This window comes from Gambusia affinis, linkage group LG22 (assembly GCF_019740435.1).
Source record: "Gambusia affinis linkage group LG22, SWU_Gaff_1.0, whole genome shotgun sequence".
Taxonomy (NCBI): domain Eukaryota; kingdom Metazoa; phylum Chordata; class Actinopteri; order Cyprinodontiformes; family Poeciliidae; genus Gambusia; species Gambusia affinis.
The window spans coordinates 20,146,208-20,168,156 of record NC_057889.1 but is presented as its reverse complement, the minus strand read 5'-3'; the positions used below and the strand labels follow the sequence as shown (position 1 = coordinate 20,168,156).

Here is a 21,949-nt window from a genome sequence, read left to right as displayed (position 1 = left end):
CATTATAATAGTGCACACTACAGTGGGGCATGGTAGCATTTTCAGAACCACTGTATGTAACTGTTACTTTACTGTACTATTGCGTACTATACTGTGACTTTAATATGCATTTAAATGTCATAAAAATGTCTCAACCAATATAATTATGAACAAAACTTACATTATGGCTGCATTAAGATGTGCAAAGACAACACGTTACAGACGGCAACTTTTCTGACTGGTTTAATACCATATGGGTTACATTTTACATGAAGGACACCACATGAGGAGGAGGAAGAAGAAAAAGAAGGTGTGTACACTTCAGCAACGGTGTAGCACCCTCACGAAGAATGGATGCGCACAATTAGCACTGGGTCGACTCCTTCGGCACCTCAAGAAGCTAAATCCGGTGCTCCAAGTGCAACGAACTACGTGTCTAAACCAGCTCGACTTTAAAATCTGCTGAATAAAGTGCAGAGAGGGTCCAATGTGCTATGAATACATCAGGGTGGGTTAAGTTAGTGCACGGAAGCAGCTTTTTACAGTCTATACAAGTTTCCAGCGGTTTCTAACTTACTGATTTAGATTTCATTGTCAAAGCGGGCAGAGATCAGACAGCAGGGGGCGACTCCGGTGAAACTGCCCTGCAGGAAGATCTAAAACTACTGCAGAGGCAGATTCTGCTGTTTCTGTCTTTTAGAGCCACACATGATGGCCCAGTCTAAAACATACCATCTCTTTGCGGCATTTACATTTACAAAGTTACATTTTCAAAGAAGAATGGTAGCATAGCATGATAACCGATTTGAATTTTAAAAAATATTCTCCTCCTGCTTCAAAATAATTCCCACTTTCTAAGTTGTAATATTGTTACCGCCAATATTTTAAAACATAGCCGGAAGGAAAATTACAGAAAACGCAACCCAAATAAATCAGTAGTAGTTTGCTTATTGCAGGAAGCGGGCATCGATGTTGATCTGCCCTAACAGTACATGCTTCTGTTAGCATGCTAGCTAGTTTTAGAAAGAGTGATGGGTTCAGTGTCAGTTTGATTTTGACTCGTTGTCATGTAACTTGAATTGATATTTTTTCTGGCTCTAGGTGTTCCTTACATTAGAAAGCTGGAGGCTGAACAATTCTGGATACGTTTCTAGTTGTTCTTACAGTAACCTCTTTTAAGCTAGATGGCTAGCCGTGCGTAGCAACAGGGAGAATATTGCTACGGATATTCTTTTACAACTCTCTACACAAGGACTTTAAACTGTAAGTGTAATTGAATAGAAAATGTTGGCGACTGTTTTATACGGTGATATCAGTAACAGACCATCACCCGCTCAGTTCATACCTACAGAAGAAGGTGCCTACTATAGACAACAGCTACTGAGAAGGTTACACGGTTAGCATCGTATGCTGATTTCTAATATCCATCAAAAACATTGCCTTTCACCTGCACTGACCTCTATGCTAAGTGTTAGATTGTCTCCTATAGTGTTCAAGAACCAAAACATATCAAACAGGCTCACATAAGTGTCTGAGTTTTGTCACCTCAATGTAATATTTAGCCATATCCAGCAATAGTAGGGTCTCCTTAAAGGAACAGTACATGTAGAAAACAGCTTAATGTCATATACAAAAAAGAAAAACTACAATACATGTTGATCTAAATCAAATAAATCATCGACTACAGCTAAAACAAAGTAAATTCACTATCAATACACAGTCCGGTGTCTCTTGGATTTCTTGTCATTATTAATGATTGGATAATGTCATAGTGGGAAAAACCCTCAGCTCAGATACTCTGTGTTCAGGTAGTACTCAGAAGGATTGTACGTATGCTTTTACTCAGTTGGGATAAATTATACCTGTAGCGATGAACGTTCCAAACTTGGGAGTGCAATAATTGCTTTTCTTCAGGTTGAAATTCTGGATCGTGCTACAGAACCAAACACATGAAATTTGTTTCTCTTCCTGCAGCTCATAGGTCAGGGTGGTTTGGTCCACCCATCTGTTTTCATCTGTGTTCAACCGGTTTTAGAGAATTTACTGTCTTGGACAGAGTGAAATGCGTCTGGTAAAAGTCCTAATCCCAAAACAAGCCACAATATTCCCGTTCGACAACACACACGATAAACACACTCACTGCATGCCTTCAATTCAACTCCAGAGGAAAATCAGATGGGATGGGCTTTCTTTTCTTTTCTTTTTCTTGGACTAGAGCTTCGACTTGCCATCTTTTGCAGGTTTCAGCACACAGATAGGAGTGGATTGTGGGCCTGCCTACCATACCATCCGGAGCAGATTTTACACGAGTCAGATTGTTCTGGTAGTGGATCACATCCAAATATAAAGAACATGTTTCAGCATGAATGTAAAATACCAAGGATTAATAGCGGGAGAAAAAAAGTCTATGGAGGAAGATGAACAGGTGCTGTCTTTATAAACGATGTTTCTTCAGCATGGTTGATGCCAAGATGGAGGCTCTAGGAGAGAACACAGCCTGTGTCCTTCTGGGGCTTCAAATCAGGCTCCTTCACCGGCTTCACCTCCTCTTCCTTGGGCTTGGCCTGGTGGACAGTAGAGCACGGTTAGACATGAACACTGTATGAGGTCAGCTTTTAATAAAAGCAGTTTAGCATGTCTGAATTAAGCCGTATTAGCATAACGTGATTTGAAGCTGCAGTATGAAATTTTACAAAGACGTGTTTTGTACATCTTTCTCAAAGCTGTTAATGTCATGACAGCAGAACGTGAGACAGACAATATGTGAAGTAGTCCCTGTTGTCCTACTGCCATCTGCAGAAATACACCACTACCAATCAGAGCAAAGAGGAGGATCTTAACGCTGTCAATCATCCTCATGTACACACTCCTTAATTTGCTAATGGCGGAGAAACAACTCATTGTTTATCCGCCATCCTCAGTGGCTATACTAACTACTCTTAGCTATTCCTGACAGACTCTGTTATGTGGAACCAGCTGTAGCGTAGCAGAAAGATGTTGAAAATAAGAATTTGTTCTCAATCAATTTACCTGGTTAAATAAAGGCTAAATAATAAAAAAAGCACAGAGGAAGGGATGAATAGCATTTACAAGAGGATGATTGTGAGCTCTAAGACCCTCCTTTTGGCTCTGATTGGTTGTTTCTGACCGAGCTGTACATTTCTGCAGATGGCAGTAGGACGACATGGCAAAGACACAGGAGCATGATTTTTTCACAAATTATCTGTCTCATCTGCTCTCAGGACATAGTGACATAGTTTCAACAAATATGCAAAATAATAATAATTTTTTTTTTTTTTTTTACAAAAGTTTCCTACTGCACCTTTCAAGACTAAAGAGTTCTAATGATGTTGGAACTAAAACACTGGCGAGGCTTTTATACACGGGGTGTTAGTAGATTACTGCAAGGATTCAGAAACCAACGGCACACCTTGTCATTTTTGGCTCCCTTGGTGAGGTCGAAGGTGGCGTAGACCTCAGGAGTGCACTGCTCGCTGAGGGGCGGCAGCTCGAAGGGGACCGGCTCCGCCAGACCGTAGCTCGCCTTCAGCTCCAGCTGGGGAGGCTCAGCAGGAACCTTATGGAAGTATCTGTGGAACAACATCCGGGAGAATATTAAATAAACAAAAAATAAACAGGAGAACATTGGATTGTTCACGTTCTTCTCAGCTGTTTGCTGTAAAACAGACTAACGTTCAATCAGCTGCAGTTACAGCCAAGAGTTTCGACAGCAACAATTGTTAAAACACTAACATTGTGTTTTCAAATGTCTCCAAAGATCTATTGAAGATATTTTAGACATTTTAAACTTTTATGAGCAAATACTAAGAAAGAATATTACACCCAAGTTAATATGATTGAATAATTTAATGGACAATGCTACTGATGTAAGAGGGGTGAATGTAAAAACAAGTTGATACTTCTACCCACTCCTTTGAACGTAAAATATACATTTCTGTTCTTTTGTGTGAAATTCTGTTTCTTTGTATATAACTTTTTATTCTTTTATTGTAAACTCAAAATGTAACAGGCTTCTCTGGTTCATGTCAGGCAGAGGTGTTTCAACAACAGACCACCAGAGTGCACTGCAGCTGAGTCAGCATTAAGATGTGTGTGTGTGTGTGTGTGTGACTCACATGAAGCCGTTCTCTCTCTGGCACTTCTCCAGCGTGGTTTTAATGAGCGCGCCCAGCTTGAGGAAGAACAGCTGCTCTGACGGCTTGGCCGTGGTGCCGGGCCCTTTGGTCTGACGGTACTCTTTACACAGCGCCTCCGCACGGGAGTAACCTGAACACACACTGTGTTAAAACCCACAACATACAGGGGGCACAGCGGGGTCAGGGAGGAAAAGACCTCTCACGACTCATGACTGGATGTGTACATAACAGGGCAGTATGATGGAAATGTTTTATTCCCTCTAGAAAAACATATCTGGAGTGTTGCCTTGATTCTTTCATGCGTGTCCTTTAAGTCTCCCGTGGCAACCATTCAGCTGTGCAAAACATCTGGCTGGACCTAGCAGAAGTTTCGAGGCGGTTTCAGAGTTTCTGCCTCACAGAGAAGCCCTCCCTTGTGACTCCCCACTCAGCTCCTTCAGACTAGCGGCAGCAGCAATTGTCAAACTATCTGCTGAGTTCATTATAGGAGCTACTTCTCAGTGAAACGTTGGTTCAACAAGCCCCTTCACTGTCCATTTTTAAAACCTGTCTGAAAAATTATTTTTATTCATTGCCTTTCAACTCATCTGAGACTTGATTTTACTTAATCTGTATTGGTATTGATTATACTCACTTAATTGTATTGTTTTATTATGTTTTCAATTTAGCTTTTAACTCATTATTGTGTGCTTAGCTTTGTTGCTCCATTATTATCATTTCTTTTATCTTATTACTGATAAGATAAAAATTATTTTATCTCATTTATTAAATAAATAACTTAAAGCACACAGCTTTGTTTCCGCTGTGTGCGTTATAAATAAAGTTGATGAAAAACATTGTTAAAGGGTTTATAAAGGAGTCGTGTTGTGATGAGTTCCTGAAGGTGGACTTTCAAAAAGAGCAGGAGTTCTTAAAGCAACAGCGGCCCAATTTCAAGGTTTTAGATTATGAAGTCAAATATCTTTTAAGTCAAATTTGATAAATATAGCAACAGACGCTAACAGTTACTTAATTTAGCTATAAAATGGCGCCATGTGCCTGGAAAATACATAATACTGCCCCTTTGAATACACAGTGGCAGGAAGCAAGAAGGAAACACACAGGAAGCACCTGTGGCATCACTGGCAGTCATTCGTTCTGAATCAGACATGACAAACGCCGCAACATGGAGCTCACTGACACATGATGGCATGTGTAAAGTTACAGCGTAACATCTCTTAAGGTTACAAACAACGTATGCTCTCAATAAAGCGTAGTACTAAAGAAGCGCGTACATTTTTCGGCCTCCTGTAGGGACCTTATCGACTCTCCACATTTGTCGCTGGCCAGCAGCGTCTGGCCGTGGTAGCAGAACGCCTGCAAAGGAAAGCAGAGACCGTTGGGACATTTCATGGTTAAACGCGTTTTGGTTTTGTTTTCAGCTAAAAGCGGAGCTGCAAATGTGTGTCAGCTTACATAAGCCATGTAGAAGTACTGCTTCAGCTGCAGATACTTCCTCCACTTGCTGCTGCACTCCGGCTCCAGGGTGTTCAGCGTGTGGTCTGCACCGGCACAGATAGAAACGAGGCTTTACCACAAAACTATCAGAGTAACAATAAACACACAGGATCAAATGTTAGAAACATTTTACGCTATCAAACAATATGGCAGTGTAAAGTGCCATATTGCCATTTTTTGGGGGGGGGGTTTGTCTTAAAGCCTGCAAAATACAGCGACAAAGTTGCTAAGTAATCAACAGTGGGGTTACTATTGGTAACCGCACGTCAGATGTGTAGATGTCACCGAGTGGGCAGGCAACTTATCTTATATGTGAAAAAGTCTGGGTTTTTTTTGTTTTTTATCTATATTGACAAATTATTGACTTAAAACAAGTTTATATATGTTGCTAAAATGTTACTTTTAAATTAGCGTTTTCTTATTTCAAGTGTGCTAAGAAATTTTAACTAAATAAGACTTGGTAAGACTTTGTGTTTTTGTAAAGTGCAAGGAAAATGAACTTAAAACCCCTCTGAGGTGCTGATGTCTGGTTATAAATATGCTGTTTATTTTTGTTGTTTTTTGTGTTTTTTTTTACCTGCTGGTATAAAAACACTGACCGGCTTTCTGATAGAAGTTGGCCGTCTCAAAAGCCAAAGCTGCAATCAGGGAGGCGTTGTGCTTCAGCTCGATGGCTCTGGCAATCGTCACTGGAAAAATTCAACTGAACGTTAAGATTTTTAAAAGTCGGCTCTGTTTGAAACAATTCGGCACAGCACCAAAAACTTACATATTAAAAAAAAATCGAAATAAAGAAGAGTCAAATGTTGTGGATCAAAAGAGATGTGACTAAAAACTGACCGGATTCACTGCTTTCATTTTATGGTCAGAAAAATTAGATGAAGTTTTATTTGTTGTTAAAGAAAACATTGTGTTATCAAGCTTGAGATGCAGTCCAAGTAATTAAAGGTCAGGCTTATCATCTCCCTTGTGATTTAGTCCAGTGGTACCTTCCTGTGCCTCGGCTTGGCACTGGATGATGTACGCGTCCATCACTCTGGGCTCCAGATCTCGGCCCTTTTCAGCCGGGGTGATGAGGCGGGGAACGTGGACCTCCTACAGGAGAGATACAAAAACTTCTTGTTTTTTTGTTGTTTTTTTTTTTCAATCTACAGCTCATTGATCTGTCACGTGTTCGCTTTCAGAAATATGCAGAGTTGGTGCCAAGACCTAGCAGAATAAATGTTGAAGTTCAAACTGGCGGTGCATCCGCTTCACCTTGAGAGTTTTGAAGATTCCGGCAGCAACCTTCAGGCTCTTGTGGACGTCCTTGGCTTCGGGCTCCGTTATGCTTTCAGAGAGGCAAACATGGCCGTCAGTATGCTACAAGGATATCCTCGTCATTTTCTGTGTGCTCAGTTGGCATATTTGGGTGATTAGGGGAACCAACTGTCAGCTCAAAACGGTCAACAAACACACAGCCCAGGCAGTTTATTACAAATCTCACAGGTTTAAATCAGAAACAACATTTTGTTAATCAATAATTAATTTCAAACTTTTTAACAGTAGCATATCCATTTTTTTTCCCCTAGTGTGAAGTTCTGTTTGCATTTTTTCCACTAAAAAACAAAAACAATCGGTGACAACAGCATTGTTCTACTGCACAGATCCACTCACTGGCCACTTTATTAGGTACATCAGTTCAATTGGTTATCAACATAAAACGCTGAATCAGTAAATAACGCCGCATCAACTCAGTGCATTCAAGCATTTAGATAACTTCCTGAAGTTCAAACTAGTTATAAATGAAATGGATTCAACTGATCTCTAAACACACCACTAGTTGAAATTTGAAACAAACAGGCTACAGCAGCAGGAGACCAAGTTCCATTTCTGTCAGCTCAGAAAATTAAACACAGGCCACGCTTCCCTCACATTCACCAGAACTGGACAATGGTAGTTAGCTTGAATAAACATCGTCTGGTCCGACCGGTCTGGATTTCAGCTTGTCAGAATCCAGTGTTAAAAAAATGGGAACACAGATCCATGCTGCTTTGTATCAACGGTTCAGCTAGTGGTGGCGGTCGAATGATGTGGAGGATATTTTCTTCTCACACTTTGGTCCTTTCTCATCTATCCAAGAGTTGTCGCTTACTACTTGCACCACCAAGGCAAGTGGATGCTAAAAAAATTTAATGATCTCAACCTGGTTTTTTTGGGCATGTGTATAACCTTTTTGGACTTCAAAAACTTAATTGTCTGAATGTCATGAAGACTTGAGGTGTTTTCCCACCTGATAATCTGGTAGAATGACTTGGAGCATTTGTTCCATTTTCACCCACTGAACTGTGTCAAACAAACCAAACCCTTTCGCCTCATAGTGGTGGCGCTACACCAAGAACCACTGAAGGAAATTAAAAACCTCTGAAGAAGACACTGAGCGCGACCTCCTTCTTCACAAAATGTGAATAAAACTGCGTCAAATTTTAGCAGGCGGAGGATTTTTCTTTTGTCTTTGGTAAAAGACTATAAGCCTTTCCATTTGCTAGCGCTAGGCAACCGCACCAGAGTTCACTTCAACCAAAACAAGATGTAGGCATCTCTTGTCATCATCTTGTTCTACATCATCATTTGTTTGTTTTGAGAGTTCCTTCCCAAACAATCTGGACATTCCAGACAAACAAACTAGAGTTTGATTAAAGCAGGCTAACCAGGGCTAGTGTGAATGCAGCCATAGGGCGTTTTACTGAGAGCAAAAGGGTTTTAACGCAGTACTAACAGGGTGTACCTAATAAAGTAGCCAGCTGGTGAACAGACTGCTTAAGCAACACTTGGCAGTAATTTCACTATAAACTTCCAAAACTTGCCAATTTTAATAATACTAATACAGAAGTATTAATAATACAGAGTTGCAAAAAACTTGTTGCTTTTACGAGCTGGAAAAGCAACAAAAACACTTACTTTTCCTTCCCAGCTAGTCTTGAGGCAAACTTGGTGTACCAGACGGCTACATTGAAGGCCATAGAGACCATCTCAAAGACGGCATCCTGCTGGGCACTAACAGCAGGCCAAACAGAAACCAGGAGTTAGGATTTCTACAGAAAAACAATCTGAACATTATGTCGATCAGAGCAGGTTAACTCTGTCCACAAGGGGCCTCAAAACCTCCACAGCTTCCTCAAAGATGCTGTTTGATACCTTGGGATGTTTCCTTGTAAGGTGTCGGTCCACTTAAAGTTCTGGATGAACCTCATCTTGTTCTCCTGTGTACTTCCATCCAGGGACGAGATGAAGCCTGTTGGTCATGGCACAACAAACACTGAAGACGTTTGGCAGGTGCAAGTTGAGGAATGAAACACAAGGGTGCTTGTTGGGTAGCATCTGGCAATTTTGCGTTTCTGCCATTTTGGTTGTGTAGCAACTCGCTTTTCATATGCAGAAGATAACAACCCACACTGACAATAGTCTACTGTAAGGAAATGGTTTTATGTGAATAAAATAAATACGACCTGCCAGAAAATTATCATGTTTTAAGCAATAAATCAATTTAGACGCACTAACAGAAATTTTAATTTGCACAATTTATTGTTACGTGCTCTAACTTTCTACCAAAAAATAGATGGCAAAAGTCTTCAGTCTGGTGCTTTAGTCTCAACTAGCCCTTTTTTGAAGGACTTGATAAACAATTTCATTTCTTGTTTCTGTTGTTTTCTTTACAGTACTTTTACAGTTTCTTATAAAATAAAAAACAAAGGGGGGGGGGGCAACATGTAACGTTGAAAGGTAAAAACAGACCTCTGCGCTTATTTCCCTTCAATAGCTTTCAATAACGTGCTGAAAACAACATGGCCGACGTGAGTGCACTTGCCTTGCAGCAGAGAGAAGTACGCATCCGAGGCGTTCTTCATGATCTCCGGGGTGCAGGTGGAGTCGGTGAACATCTCCAGCAGCCTCGCTCTGGTCGTCCTCAGGTCACTAAACGCGTCACACGGACAGAAATCAGCTGACGATGTCGTCGCTCAAACACCAGCAGACTTTTGTTCAAAATGAATAACCGATTGAAATTCTCTGTTTGACATCTACCATCAATTGTGACTGAATTGAAATGCAATAGAAATAAACCAAATTTGATTGACCTTAAAAATATTTTACGAAAAATACTAAGAAGCGCCAGAATGTCTGTCAGTTTCCACAGCGTTATGAAACACCTGCTGTACTAGACATGGGTTGGTCTGAGGCTCACGATGGTATAATAATCTAAAAATAGCACAGATTGACTGATGATGACATCACCACAACTCTTTTTAAAACAAAAATGCATTACCTGATTGATTTCTATGTAGAACAGCTCTCCAGCTAACTGGTGTTAGCTTACCAGTTGTGGTTTTAAAACAGTGCCGCTTAATAAAAGTCATGGATGGCTCTTCTTTAGGTCCCTAACTATGACCGTCTGTTTTTTGCAACTGGAAATATTTTATCTGATCTTTCTACTTGGTAAAAACACAGTCAATGTAATCACCACCTTTCAGCAACCTGAAGTGCTCAGTAACAGGTAGGGGAGGGGCCACAAAGCAATATTCTATGTTCCAGGTGAGGAAATCTTTTTAAGAAGATGTCTTCTACTGATACCATCTGTTAAATCAACAACACTATTTATCACATCAGATTATTTACCTTTCAAAAAAATATTAGGATTATTATTTTCACTGTCATTTTCCCACTGGCTTCCATTACCAAGTGAAGAGGATTCAATTGCTTGTGGTTGGGTTTTTTTATTCAAATGATTTCTGGTTAAAACCTCAACAGGCCGTGATAAAGGGTGCTTTCAGAGCGGAGTATGGGGACATTCAAAACATCTTCCTTATTTTGCGATCCAGCTTAATGTGTGTGAATTTAATAGTTTCTTTAAAGCTGCGCGTCTGATGAACAGAAACACAGGAGCATCTGAAGACGTCCGTGTTGATATAGTGAGAGACAGAAACAGGAAACTGAGCTGCTCCTGGTAGAGCGGCTTTGGCCATTACTGAAATGAGCCGTCTGTGTTTACAGGATCGGTAGTTTGAGCCCTTTGGGTATAAATCTGGATCCTCCAACTTCCTTTCTGAACCGCCCGGCATGATGTAGATCGGTCCCCTTGTCTCGTGTTTACCACAGTGTTGAGGATAATGTTGGTAATTTGCTACAATGATGCTGGACGTGCAATATGCAAACTTACAAAATCTGCATCATCAGTAGACAGTTGTCGCCTTCTAAAAAAATCCTCACATTAAAGCTGCTGTATGTGACTTTTATAAGAAATATATGTGTGTTGGGTTTTTTTGTTTTACATATTTCTTGAAATTATTACTATATATTCCACATTTTACCTGACAGGTTGTGATGAAATAGATCATCTGTGAAAAAGATGATCTATCTTTTATAATAGTAGCGGTAATCATTTCTAGTTAGTAGTGGGAGAGAGCTACATTTTTTCACAGACTGTCTGTCTCATACCGCACTGTAACAACATGGTGATAGTTTCAACAAATATGGAAAATGTATATACATTTTATCTAAACGTTACACACTGTAGCTTTAAAACTGTGGTGATGACACATCCAGAACATGTTGTGCAACCCCAACATGGTCCGCTACAGCCTGGGAAGTCGATAAACCATTACAATTTGACACCAATCAAACCCTGTTGAATACACCTGTCACTTTTTTTCCAGCTGGAAAGACATCTTGTTTATTACTAAATGTTCCCTAATATTTCTATTAATCTTTCTAGAACTGTGGTGCTTTTAATAGCTGTTGCATTAGTTCGGATTTGTTCTTTTTCTAACCTTTGTTCATCTTTTTTTATTTTTTTTATCAAGGTGTTACATTTGTACAATTATTCCCTCTAATATTTTTGAATTATTAGCAATTATTACAGTGAACTGATAAACACTTGCATTTTTTGTTGTTGTTGTTGTTTTTGTTTTGCTTTTTTTAACCTGGTAGAAATCTTACTGTTATGTCTGTGTATCAACGTGTCTTTCAGTTTTCTGTGCTATTTTACATCCATATTGAGTGTGCTGCCACATTTAGGTGGTCAGCCCACATGTATAATCAAATCAATGCCAAAGTGTTGTATATTAAGTATAACAGTAACATGGCAGAGGACCATGATCGGTGATAACGTCGCTCTGTTTCAGCTGGTGAACATTAGACTTACTTGCATATCTTGTTGGCAGCCGGGCTCCCTGCCACACCATAGAAGTTAAAGGACACCGGCGCTGTTGCCTTCAGTGGGTTCCTGTGAAACCAATGGGCCATTATGTGGACAGGGGCAGACCTACAGAGGGAAGGCTACAACACAGTGACAACAGGTTAATGACACCAACACGTTTGCTGTGTGTCTAGGATAGAGACTAGCTCGTAAACAGCTCGTTTCACTGATTATTTCTCCAACACGCGACATTTGTAAGCGAATGAGAAGGGCTCCTACGTTACTTTTACGACGTCGTGAATACATCTCACCGTGTTAGCATTCTGATAAAACACCTTTCACGTCAATTCAAACATACTTCAAATCACAGAAAGACCCATACTATTGTCCCAGTCGTGGACTGTGACCAAATGTGTTATTTTCCCTACTAGATAAAGACAAAAGTCCATGACGTCAGCTAACACAGAGCAACCACAGCTAACTGGCTAACTGGCTAAATCTACAACCGCAAGCAGGAATAGTTCGGTAGGGTAAACACAGAGTTATGAGATGGCTTTATAAATATACACGAACTGGTCTGAATGTAGCTGAACTTCGACTGTTTACCTGTCAATGCGTCGCCGTAGGTTAGCGATTTGGTTGCCTAGAAAGTCTGACAGTGACAACTAACTCACTTCCGGAAATAAACACGAAACAGAGGCGGACCAATGAAAACGGGCGCTCTTGTCACGTGGCATACTGGAGCAAAATCAGTTCAGATCTTTGCTCACTTTCTGTGCGGCTTTTGACATGTAAAACTCGACACGCAGTGCATTTCTTGTTTGACAGGAGTTTTGCTTGTAACAGTTATAATTTTAAGGCCTTCTTCCTTTTCTAGGACATTAAACATACCTTATATAATAAATGTATTTATAGATATTGTGCTTCTAAAATTAGTCATTATCTTCTATTGACAATAAAAGATTAAACGAAGAATTGTAAAAAGTCTCTCTGTAAACTGAGGCCAAACAGATAACTCGTGCTGAGCTGCATGATCCTTGTTTTATATTTTATAATTTCACCTTTTAACCAACTAGGCACATATGCAACCATAGTCTGTATGGTTATTAACTTCAGCATACTTACTAGTTTTGTATATTTTGATTGTCCACATTGCCATATACACTACAAATAGCCATGCTTTGTATTCACAAAACATTTTTCCTTCAGCACCACTCACAATTCAGCTCACACCAGCGTTCTTCGTTAATTGTAATTTATTTGGATTTTTGCCCCATTCATTTTTGTGCCATGATCCTCGCTTTTCTTGATTTCTCGTGTTGCCACAAAAAAAGCACAGTTGAGCTATAGAGCTGAAACAATCGGATTAATCATGATGAATCGATTATTGAAATAACTGTCAACTAATTAAGTAATTGATTAATCACCAGCTGTAGGATACAGATGCAAAAAAGGCCATTTGCTGAAAAGAACTATCTATTCAGAACAGTAATTAAGCTATAACTGTACAAATCATGTAAACAGTTTATATCTAAGATAAAAACTGCTTTGTTCATTCTACCCAAAACTCCTCAAGTGGCAGTTTTATCTTGACCCTGTTAAAATTTACTAGTGGAATACCATCTAAACATATTTTATTCCATAAAGTATGTTTTAGGCAATAAAATATTTCCGTATTTCTAAAATTTCATGAAAAGGGGCCAGAAGCTGAACCCAGATATTTTATTGTTTGAGGTGCTTTAAAAGAAAAAAAAAACATGCAATATCACTTTACAAACTTTTTATTATAATTTTTTGAAGAAATTACAAAAGTTCATGTTTTTCACAAGTATTTTTCCCATCTGACAAACAAATAACATCCTGCTACTTCAAGTGATGATCAAAACAAATCAATAGGAAAAAAAGTGACCAAAAAAAAAAGGTTGATTCATACTCAAAAAATAGGAGTCATTAATAAGTCCACACACAAAATTAATGGAAATTATTACTTGTGCACTGGATTGTCATTACCGTCTCTCCCAACGTCAACGTTGACATCGAGTTGTCCTTATCAGCAAAAAAAACACAAGCAGAAATTCACTTCACAATCACTACAAATCAGGTGCAACAAAACAGATTCAGGAAAGAAGCCCCAACCAAATCGCTTTAAATGTAAATCAACATTTAGATTTGAATCAATAAACCACCAGAACCCCAAAAAAAAAAAAACCAAAAGGAAAAAAAAAAGGTCTCCCAAAATTGTCAATACGGTGTAAGTACTTAGTTTTTTAATAGTCAGCACATTTTAAGAAGTAATCTCCAAACAAGGCACTTTTGGTCAGATTAAAGGCAAAAACAAAATCATGTAAAAAAAAAAATAATAATAATAATAATGAAACAGAAGGATTTTTTTTTCTTAAATAAAATTCTCATTTTAGTCCATTCTGTTGTCATTAACAAAAAAAAAAAAAAAAATCAATCTGTGAACATAGAAGGTGCAAATACAGAAAAGCAGCATTGCAGGTGATCCTGATGTTTGCAGAACCAAAATCCTGCTTCCAAAAGGTCACTTTTTGGCCTATCAGAAAGTAAATAAGAGCATAAGAGAAAAGTACTTTCTGGTTCTCTAACCCGAGTTCAATAAAACAGGAAAAGAACAAAAATGCTCCAATTGTCCAGTACAGAAAACAGTTCACATTACCCGACACATATTGTATTGGGTGAACAAAATAAGGAACTCCAACAGCTGATGAGCAAAACCCAAAATTCATCAAATTTGATGAAGGTAGAGAAACGTTTTTTGAAACCAACTCTCTACATTTGCCTCATTTACAATCGTACCATCATAAGCCCATGGAAACACTTTTAAACAACTTCCCCCAAGCAGCTATACACAAGCAGAAATTGTTCCTGAAACGAGTTCCTAGAAACCTACAAATAAACAGAATACGAAGGCATTTCATTCGAGAGGAAGTTCATTCGGTGTAAAATGTACCCTCTTGATACTGTTTCATCTAACATTGAATCACATCTCCGGATGCTTTGGCTTGTGAGGCAGACAGAAAAGCCAAAGGCTGAGCTTGCAGTCACAATGCAAAGACTTTGGCACTTGTGGAACTTTGGCGAAATGAAAAATTAAAGTTCAGATACGATCAGCATGCAAATTTGCACTTTGTCCCATAATCATTGGGCGATGACTTTGGTGGTTGAGAGAAAAAGAACCCAAAATCCCTTACACCCCCGAGACACACGTGGAAGGTTCTTCAAGATGGCACATTTGTAGACTATCAATGAAAAGGCGGAGCTCATAGACGTTTGGAATAATTGTTGCATAGAGCATGGTCTCGGACATCTCCCCAGCCTCCGTTCTTCATGTGCGGCTTGTGCTCCACTGGCTCCGCCCTACTGAGAACAAGGCGTGGAGGAAACAGACCTTCCTTGGCCTTCTGAAGGCTCTCCCGTACCTTTTGTGAGGCCTGTTCTGGTCTGCAGTTGTCCTTCTGGTGGAGGCCGCAGTCTCCGGTGTGTAGAACCCTGGAGCCCTGCGCAACCAGCACCTTAAGGGGTTTTGATATGCAGGTTCCGGACAGGTGCTGCAGAGTCCAGTCCCAGTTGTAATCATCGTAGGTGCAATAGTCCTTGCTGCAGCCCATCAGCTTGTAGTAAACCTCCCTAGATATGCCCATGCCTATGTTGTGTTTAGTCGACATCCATCCTGAGGTCAACACCTTATCGGACATGCTGGTGAAATCTATCACGCCGTTGTGGTTGCCCAAAGCCAGCAGGTCGCAGTCTAGGCAACTTGTCTTCCTAAACTCAATCATTAATTTATAAAGGTGGAAAAAGTCTGGCAAGATGTAGTTGTCTTCCTCGAGGAAGACGGCAAAGCCGCTGTAGCCCTGCATCGCCTGAACTCGCTCCCAAACAAAGTGCAGCTTCCACCACCAGTGGTGTTTGGTTTGAGTGACGAAGGCCTCCCTGTAGTGTCCGTACGAATCAGGGTGGTCCGCGTTGAGGCATCCTGTTTTCCGAGCCATGTCCTTGGACATGTCTCTGGGACAGTCTCGTGGGTCCTGCCCAGGAAACTCTTTGGGATACAGCTGGGTGCTGAAGGGGAAATAAATCTGCAGTACCTTGCAGAAAGTTATCCCTTGCACAATTGTGTTGATTTCCTGTGAAAAATAGTCGTGGCTGAAGATAAGGAGAAAACTGTGGACCTCAGCAGCTGTCTCCAGTGACCTGATGAGGAGCCGGAGGTATTCAGGCCTGTTGTGAACCTGCACGACCAGCACCAGCTGGGGCTCCCCGGGAAACCTGTCTGCATTGTGGACACACTGCTTGTAATTGGCACTGTAAACGGACTGAGTCAATTCTGACACAGAGCCGAAATGAAATACCTCGCAAGAATTCGTTCCCTGATTTCCATTACTGTCCACATTCCTGGAGCTGTCTGCTCTCGGGTCGTCTTCAGAAATTACCAACACACGTGTTGAAAACAAGAGAGTCACAAGTACAAAGATAACTCCCAGCAGCAGGAGCAGATTCCGTCTGAGCAGCCGGAACCTCATCTTTTCCTTCCTGAGAGCAAACTTTGGACTTCAGCAGATATGGCTTTAATTCACCTCCTCGCGCGCGACTGCATCGTTAAAAGTCCCCGCCGCGCCGCGCCGCGACCCTCCGTTTCCTCGTGCGGCTCTTCAAAGGAAGCCCCAAAACGTCGCGTGACGCTTTTCTCTCAAAATCCGAGTACAACCGTTTTCTCCAACACGGCCGTCTTTCCGCTGGAAGACCGAGTCATTTTCCCAAGCAGTCGCCCCCAGAAAGAACTTGTGGAGGGGAAAAAAAAACATTTCAGGAGAAAAAAACAACCAAACAAACTTCACACAAGTTTGTTGTGAGTTTCGAAAAAAAGAAGTGGACACACTTACCCGAGCCAAGAGTGAAGTGTCAACACGTTAATACCAGGAAGAGAATGACAGAACGGTGATGCAAGTTATTGACTGCTGACGTGTACAATCTAGCCAACGAGAAGAGAGCGCGAGCTGCTCCTCAGCCAATCGTTGTCCTGCCCTAGGTCATGTAACATGAGAAGGAAATGTAATCTGCAACGAGCAGGATACTTTTGAAAACTCTTACCTTCATAACGCTTCATTGTTCGTAAAAAGGGTTCCTACGTGTAAACTAGAAAAACTATGGAACTGATTTTTTCCCCCCAGTTCTACATACATGGAAAAAACCACAGGATGGTAGTTTATTCTTTATCCCGTTTTCTAAAACGTGTCTTTAGCTCCACTTTGTGTTTAATCTTTTCCCACTATTGACACTTGTTCTGTTCTATACTTTCTTTCTTGCGTCTCTCATTCATTCTTTGTCTTTATCCTTCCTTTTGCTTCTTCTGTCCTTCCACAATGTGTCCCTCCTTTCATTTGTCCTTTAATTTATTTCTTTTCTACATCTTTTCATTTCTCCCTTGTCTCCATCGTGTTCCGATTCTTCTATCCTTCCTATTGTTCATACTGCTGCCCTTCATTGTGTCCTTTTTTGGCTTCTTCCCTCAATCTTCCCTAATGTCCCCCTCTCAATATGTTTCCCGTTTTCTTTCTTGTGTCTTTCTTCTCTTGTCGTTCTTCCTGTCTCCGAAATTGTCAGGTTCCATATTTAGGGCCGAAACATCCGCCAGTAAACTTTAGAGATCTGAGTCTGGAAGTGTCTTTTTTCTTCTTTTTTTTTCTTGTAAAGTCTGTAGGACCCCTTGACATATTAATCTTTAGAATGTCAGTGTAAGGTAATGGATTCCTGTGGAGTAATAAAGTTGGACAGCTCTCTGTTTTTATGTCATTTAAAAAGATAAAAGAACATCCAAACCCTTTGGCCCTGGGTTTATTTGCACAAGTCTTGCTGGTTTAGCATGGTCGTGGCTATGCCTGAAAAACCTGATACCCCTGTCAGGAGGAGACAACAGAAGACGGAACCAGAGAGGCTGGGACTTGTGTCAGATTCTGGGTCAGTATTATGCTGCAACAAGATCCTGTCGCATGGAGAGCTGAGATAAGCACTGGTGCATAAAGAAAAAACAAAAACATTTTAAAATTTTATTAAAAAGGACATTATTAAGAACAGGACTGTTCGGTTTGGATAAGAAAATGCAAATATGTCCTGCAATATATTATCATGTAACACCACACATTTGCATCATCTCTTGGCTTCAAGGCCTGGGGGAAGTACATTTACTCAAACTCTGGGATTGGGCTAATAACGTTTCATTTTGATGCTGTTTATTTTTTATACCGTTCAGAGAAAAAGGTAACTTGACAGGTATGTTAGAGCAACAACCGTCTGTCATTTGTACTTAGCAATTCAAAATTTCACAGAATAACGTTCAATAAAACAACAAATAGCACCGTGAGTGAAATACAACATAACAATGACAAAATGATTCAGGCATTGCACAGAGAGAAAGTATAAAATGTGAATTTAAAATAAATAAATAAATAAATTGCCGTGAACAATAATATTTAACAAAAAAAAAAAAGTAACAGTTTCTATACATCTCATGTTTTCAGTTTGACCCAGAACTCAGGAGCTCAGAAACCTGATGCTGTCTTCCTTTGTTCCCTTACAACACATGGAGTAGACAAGTTTCTGAGGCCTGGAGGCGTCCAGATAGGTGCCACATCATCAGTAAGTCTAAGTCATAAGTATTTAGGTCTAAAACTATCCTGCGCTTTTAACCAACAATACATTTTAAAACCTCTACAGACTTTGGGCAACAACCTACTTCCCTCAGTGGGAGCACTGAAGATGGGTTTTGTCCAGCGAGACAATGACCTGAAACACACAGACAGTGTAACTTAGAACCATTTCAAAGTCCCGGGGTTGCCCAGCCAGCCGGGCTCCAGACCTGAAACCAACAGGAACGTCTGTAAAGATATCTGGACTAATTATGAAGTTTCAGGAGGCTTATCAAATACTAATTTCACGCAGTAAAATGCTAATGATTTATTCAAAAATCACACCATGTGATATTCTGCTTTATTCTTAGATTCTGTCTCTCACTGTTAAGGTGTAGTTTAAAACTACAAAGTAGGTGTAGTTTTAAAAAGAATTAAAGCTCTCTCAATCTTTTGGAAGTGGAGAATCTTCCACTTCCAAGTAGGACTTCCACTTTTGATGGAAGTTCCACTTTTGGAAGTGGAAATTCCAGCAGCGTATCAAATACTTATTCTCCCCACTGCATATGTACTGTAGCCTTGAGAAACACCATATCTGATCTGTTTTTGTTTCCTAAATTAACAAATTTGCTGATAAACTGCAGTAGGAAAACTTAACTTGTGGAACTACTCAGTAGCCTGATCATTGGCTTCCTAAATAATTCCACTTGATTCTCATCACCCTTCACTGTTTCGCCTGTGATTTCTCCCACTGAACTCGATTTCTCAAGATGAATTTCAACAGGACCAATCAGTGAAAAGAAGGAACGATGACATCGATTTTCTGCACTGTTTTAGAACTGTAGTCTACCTGTTGTGATTTTAGCAAAGTAGACAACTTAAAGCCATTAAGTCTGTTTTGTTTAATACATTTTGTTGCTGGCGACGATGCGGTTATTTACAGCCATCTTGTTCGGCTCGGCACTTTTCTCTTGACATTGGCGAGTGGTTGTTTACAGCGCAGGCAATTTCCACTTAGCTTCATAGCGTAGCGCCTTGCACAACCAAGGTGGTGCATTAAAGCCAAACGTTAGTATGATTGGGTAAAATCAGATCCAATCGTTTAAAACCACAACAGAGTCCACGCCTCCAGGAAGTAATAATTTCTCAATAGCTAAGAGCCCAGATATGGTACTAAGCTAAACATTACAAAAAGAGCTAGTTTTCTAGCTATCAGTTATTATGAAAACTGTCTGGATGATTTGGGGTTTCTGGAGAACTAATCCATGGAGCCACTTCCTGTTTGACCCGTCGCCTGAGTTTTATCAGTTAACATTTCTGCATATTCACTGCAATAACTGCTGGGCAAGAGATCAAAAAGGCAAGCTGGTGAAGGGTTCGTCAGACTGCCAGCACTGGGTGTTTGGTGCTTTTATTGATTCATTCGTAGTGAAAGGCGTGAAGGCTTTTCAGATGTGCCATCCCACTTCTGCTCATCTTTCGCTTGCACCAGCAGGCATGAGTGTGTTCTTTTGTACGACAGCTTTATCACATTTCAAAGGTTCACATGCAGCCATGCTGTAAAAGTCGAGAGTGAGCTAACGACGTAGGCGCCTAAAACACATTTTACGCGTTTTCCCCGTTTTCCCCGTTCACTGCACTGGTGTAGTATGTTCAATATGTAGAACTAATCCAGATCATGACATTAGTTTTTCATCGTTATGTGGATCCTCTTTATGGCAACATTAGCATTTTATTTGTTAATGGCAGCTGCAGCAAATGCAAATATCTCTATCCTCTATCCTGTACCTCATAGTTAATGAAGAGTCCCAGAGAAGTAGAAGGGGCCTGTTGTTACTAGATTTTTTAAATTTATTTTTTACATGGCTGCACAGTGGCGCAGTTGGTAGAGCTGTTGCCTTGCAGCAAGAAGGTCCTGGGTTCGATTCCCGGCCCGGGGTCTTTCTGCATGGAGTTTGCATGTTCTCCCTGTGCATGCGTGGGTTCTCTCCGGGTTCTACGGCTTCCTCCCACAGTCCAAAAACATGACTGTCAGGTTAATTGGGCTCTCTAAATTCTCCCTAGATGTGAGTGTGTGTGTGCATGGTTGTTTGTCTTGTATGTCTTTGTGTTGCCCTGCGACAGACTGGCGACCTGTCCAGGGTGAACCCCGCCTCTCGCCCGGAACGCAGCTGGAGATAGGCACCAGCAACCCTCCCGACCCCATTAGGGAAGAAGGGTGTAAGAAAATGGATGGATGGATGGATTTTTTACATACGAATTCGACATTCATATTTACTGTGTTCATTTGGTAATAAAGTTAGGTGGTCTGGATGTCCGGTTAGAGATCATCTGCACAAGAGAAGGAAGTGAAAGGAGGCATTTTGGACACAGTGTCTATATTTGAGAGTTGCATAATTCTCTGGCTGGAAAATTGTTTCCAAATTTACATCAAGTTTAGCAACTGAATGTTTGTGAAAGATTTGCTCTGCTGTGCACAGGATGGCGAGTTGGAACACGCAAATAGTGTCAGGAGGTTTGATCTTGTCAGTCGGAGGTCGGGTGGGAATGCGTTGGATAACATCAAATCAAGTAGTGGAATGATTTCTGCAGTCTGCTGACTGCAGCCTGGAAAGTGGTCCAGGTTTAGTAAAACTGGTGACACTTGCAGTTATAAATTTGGACTCGTTTTTGGACCTTTGTTTGGATTTCTCTTTGCTTTAAATGATCAGAAAAGTTCCTGGTGTTGAGCTGCTCAGAGCAGTTGCAAGGAGAAACAACAGGCAAAACACATTTTGTTACATTTTGTTAGTTTCACTACTTCGGAAGGCATTTAGTAACATACACCACACTAAAACAGACATTTTAATCTAAATGTTTTACTTTTTTTTTTTTCTTCTCAACGTTTTAAATAAAATCTGACAAAACGTTTTCTGTTTTGGGTCAGTTATGATTACCAAACATGTTTCTGTTTGATAAACACCAGACCAGTGAGACTTGTTTAAACTTCTTCAAACTTCTTCTCCAGCCTACATACGTCTGGCTTTACTAAAACACAGACCTTAAATTCTTGTCCATTTCTAGATTTTATGACAGGAGTAAAATGGCTGCACCATACCTCCAGAATAGGAAAGATGAGCAAAGTTTCACCTTTTCTTCTAAGACACGTTTTACCGAAATAGACTTAAATTTCAATTATGCATTTGAGACTAAATCTGCATCAGAACACCCAAAAGACACCAGGCACAGTCCAATTCCCTGTGTAATGTGTTTTACTATTATACAACACAGTACATCCTGCAAAACATTAAGTAAAACATGGTTGCCATGGTTTTTAACTGTGGCTGCTGCAGCTGTTACCTCATGTGCAGATCTGTTATCTTGTGGTCACACCTGTGTACAATCTTCTAATCCATTTTACAGTGTATGTATGGAGCTTAACACCTAATCGTCAAACATATTGGTTAGAAAGTCAAGCCAAAACTAACCGGTTTTGTTTTTGTTTTTTTAAGCAT

The 21,949-nt window shown here is 40.3% G+C and overlaps 2 protein-coding genes across 3 annotated transcripts; both read right to left on the bottom strand.

Annotated features, from left to right (window-relative positions):
* Window positions 1–207: 207 nt before the first annotated feature.
* On the bottom strand, window positions 208–16,732 carry brox (BRO1 domain and CAAX motif containing). Of its 2 annotated transcripts, none has more exons than XM_044106813.1 (13): window positions 16,713–16,732; window positions 11,812–11,945; window positions 9,481–9,587; window positions 8,811–8,907; window positions 8,574–8,669; window positions 6,891–6,963; window positions 6,623–6,728; window positions 6,233–6,322; window positions 5,592–5,677; window positions 5,411–5,492; window positions 4,116–4,266; window positions 3,410–3,569; window positions 208–2,543 (listed from the first exon to the last, which is right to left on the bottom strand). In XM_044106813.1, exons 2-13 carry the CDS (start codon window positions 11,910–11,912, stop codon window positions 2,460–2,462), a joined length of 1,233 nt encoding a protein of 410 aa, XP_043962748.1. In that variant the 5' UTR covers window positions 11,913–11,945; window positions 16,713–16,732; the 3' UTR covers window positions 208–2,459. The 2 variants fall into 2 exon arrangements, with proteins under 2 accessions (XP_043962748.1, XP_043962747.1); XM_044106812.1 differs by lacking the exon at window positions 16,713–16,732 and adding an exon at window positions 12,412–12,561.
* Window positions 13,571–16,797, bottom strand: LOC122825395 (alpha-1,6-mannosyl-glycoprotein 2-beta-N-acetylglucosaminyltransferase). Its single transcript, XM_044106811.1, has 2 exons — window positions 16,713–16,797; window positions 13,571–16,610 (listed from the first exon to the last, which is right to left on the bottom strand). Exon 2 carries the CDS (start codon window positions 16,350–16,352, stop codon window positions 15,090–15,092), a length of 1,263 nt encoding a protein of 420 aa, XP_043962746.1. The 5' UTR covers window positions 16,353–16,610; window positions 16,713–16,797; the 3' UTR covers window positions 13,571–15,089.
* Between the last annotated feature and the right edge of the window lie 5,152 nt (window positions 16,798–21,949).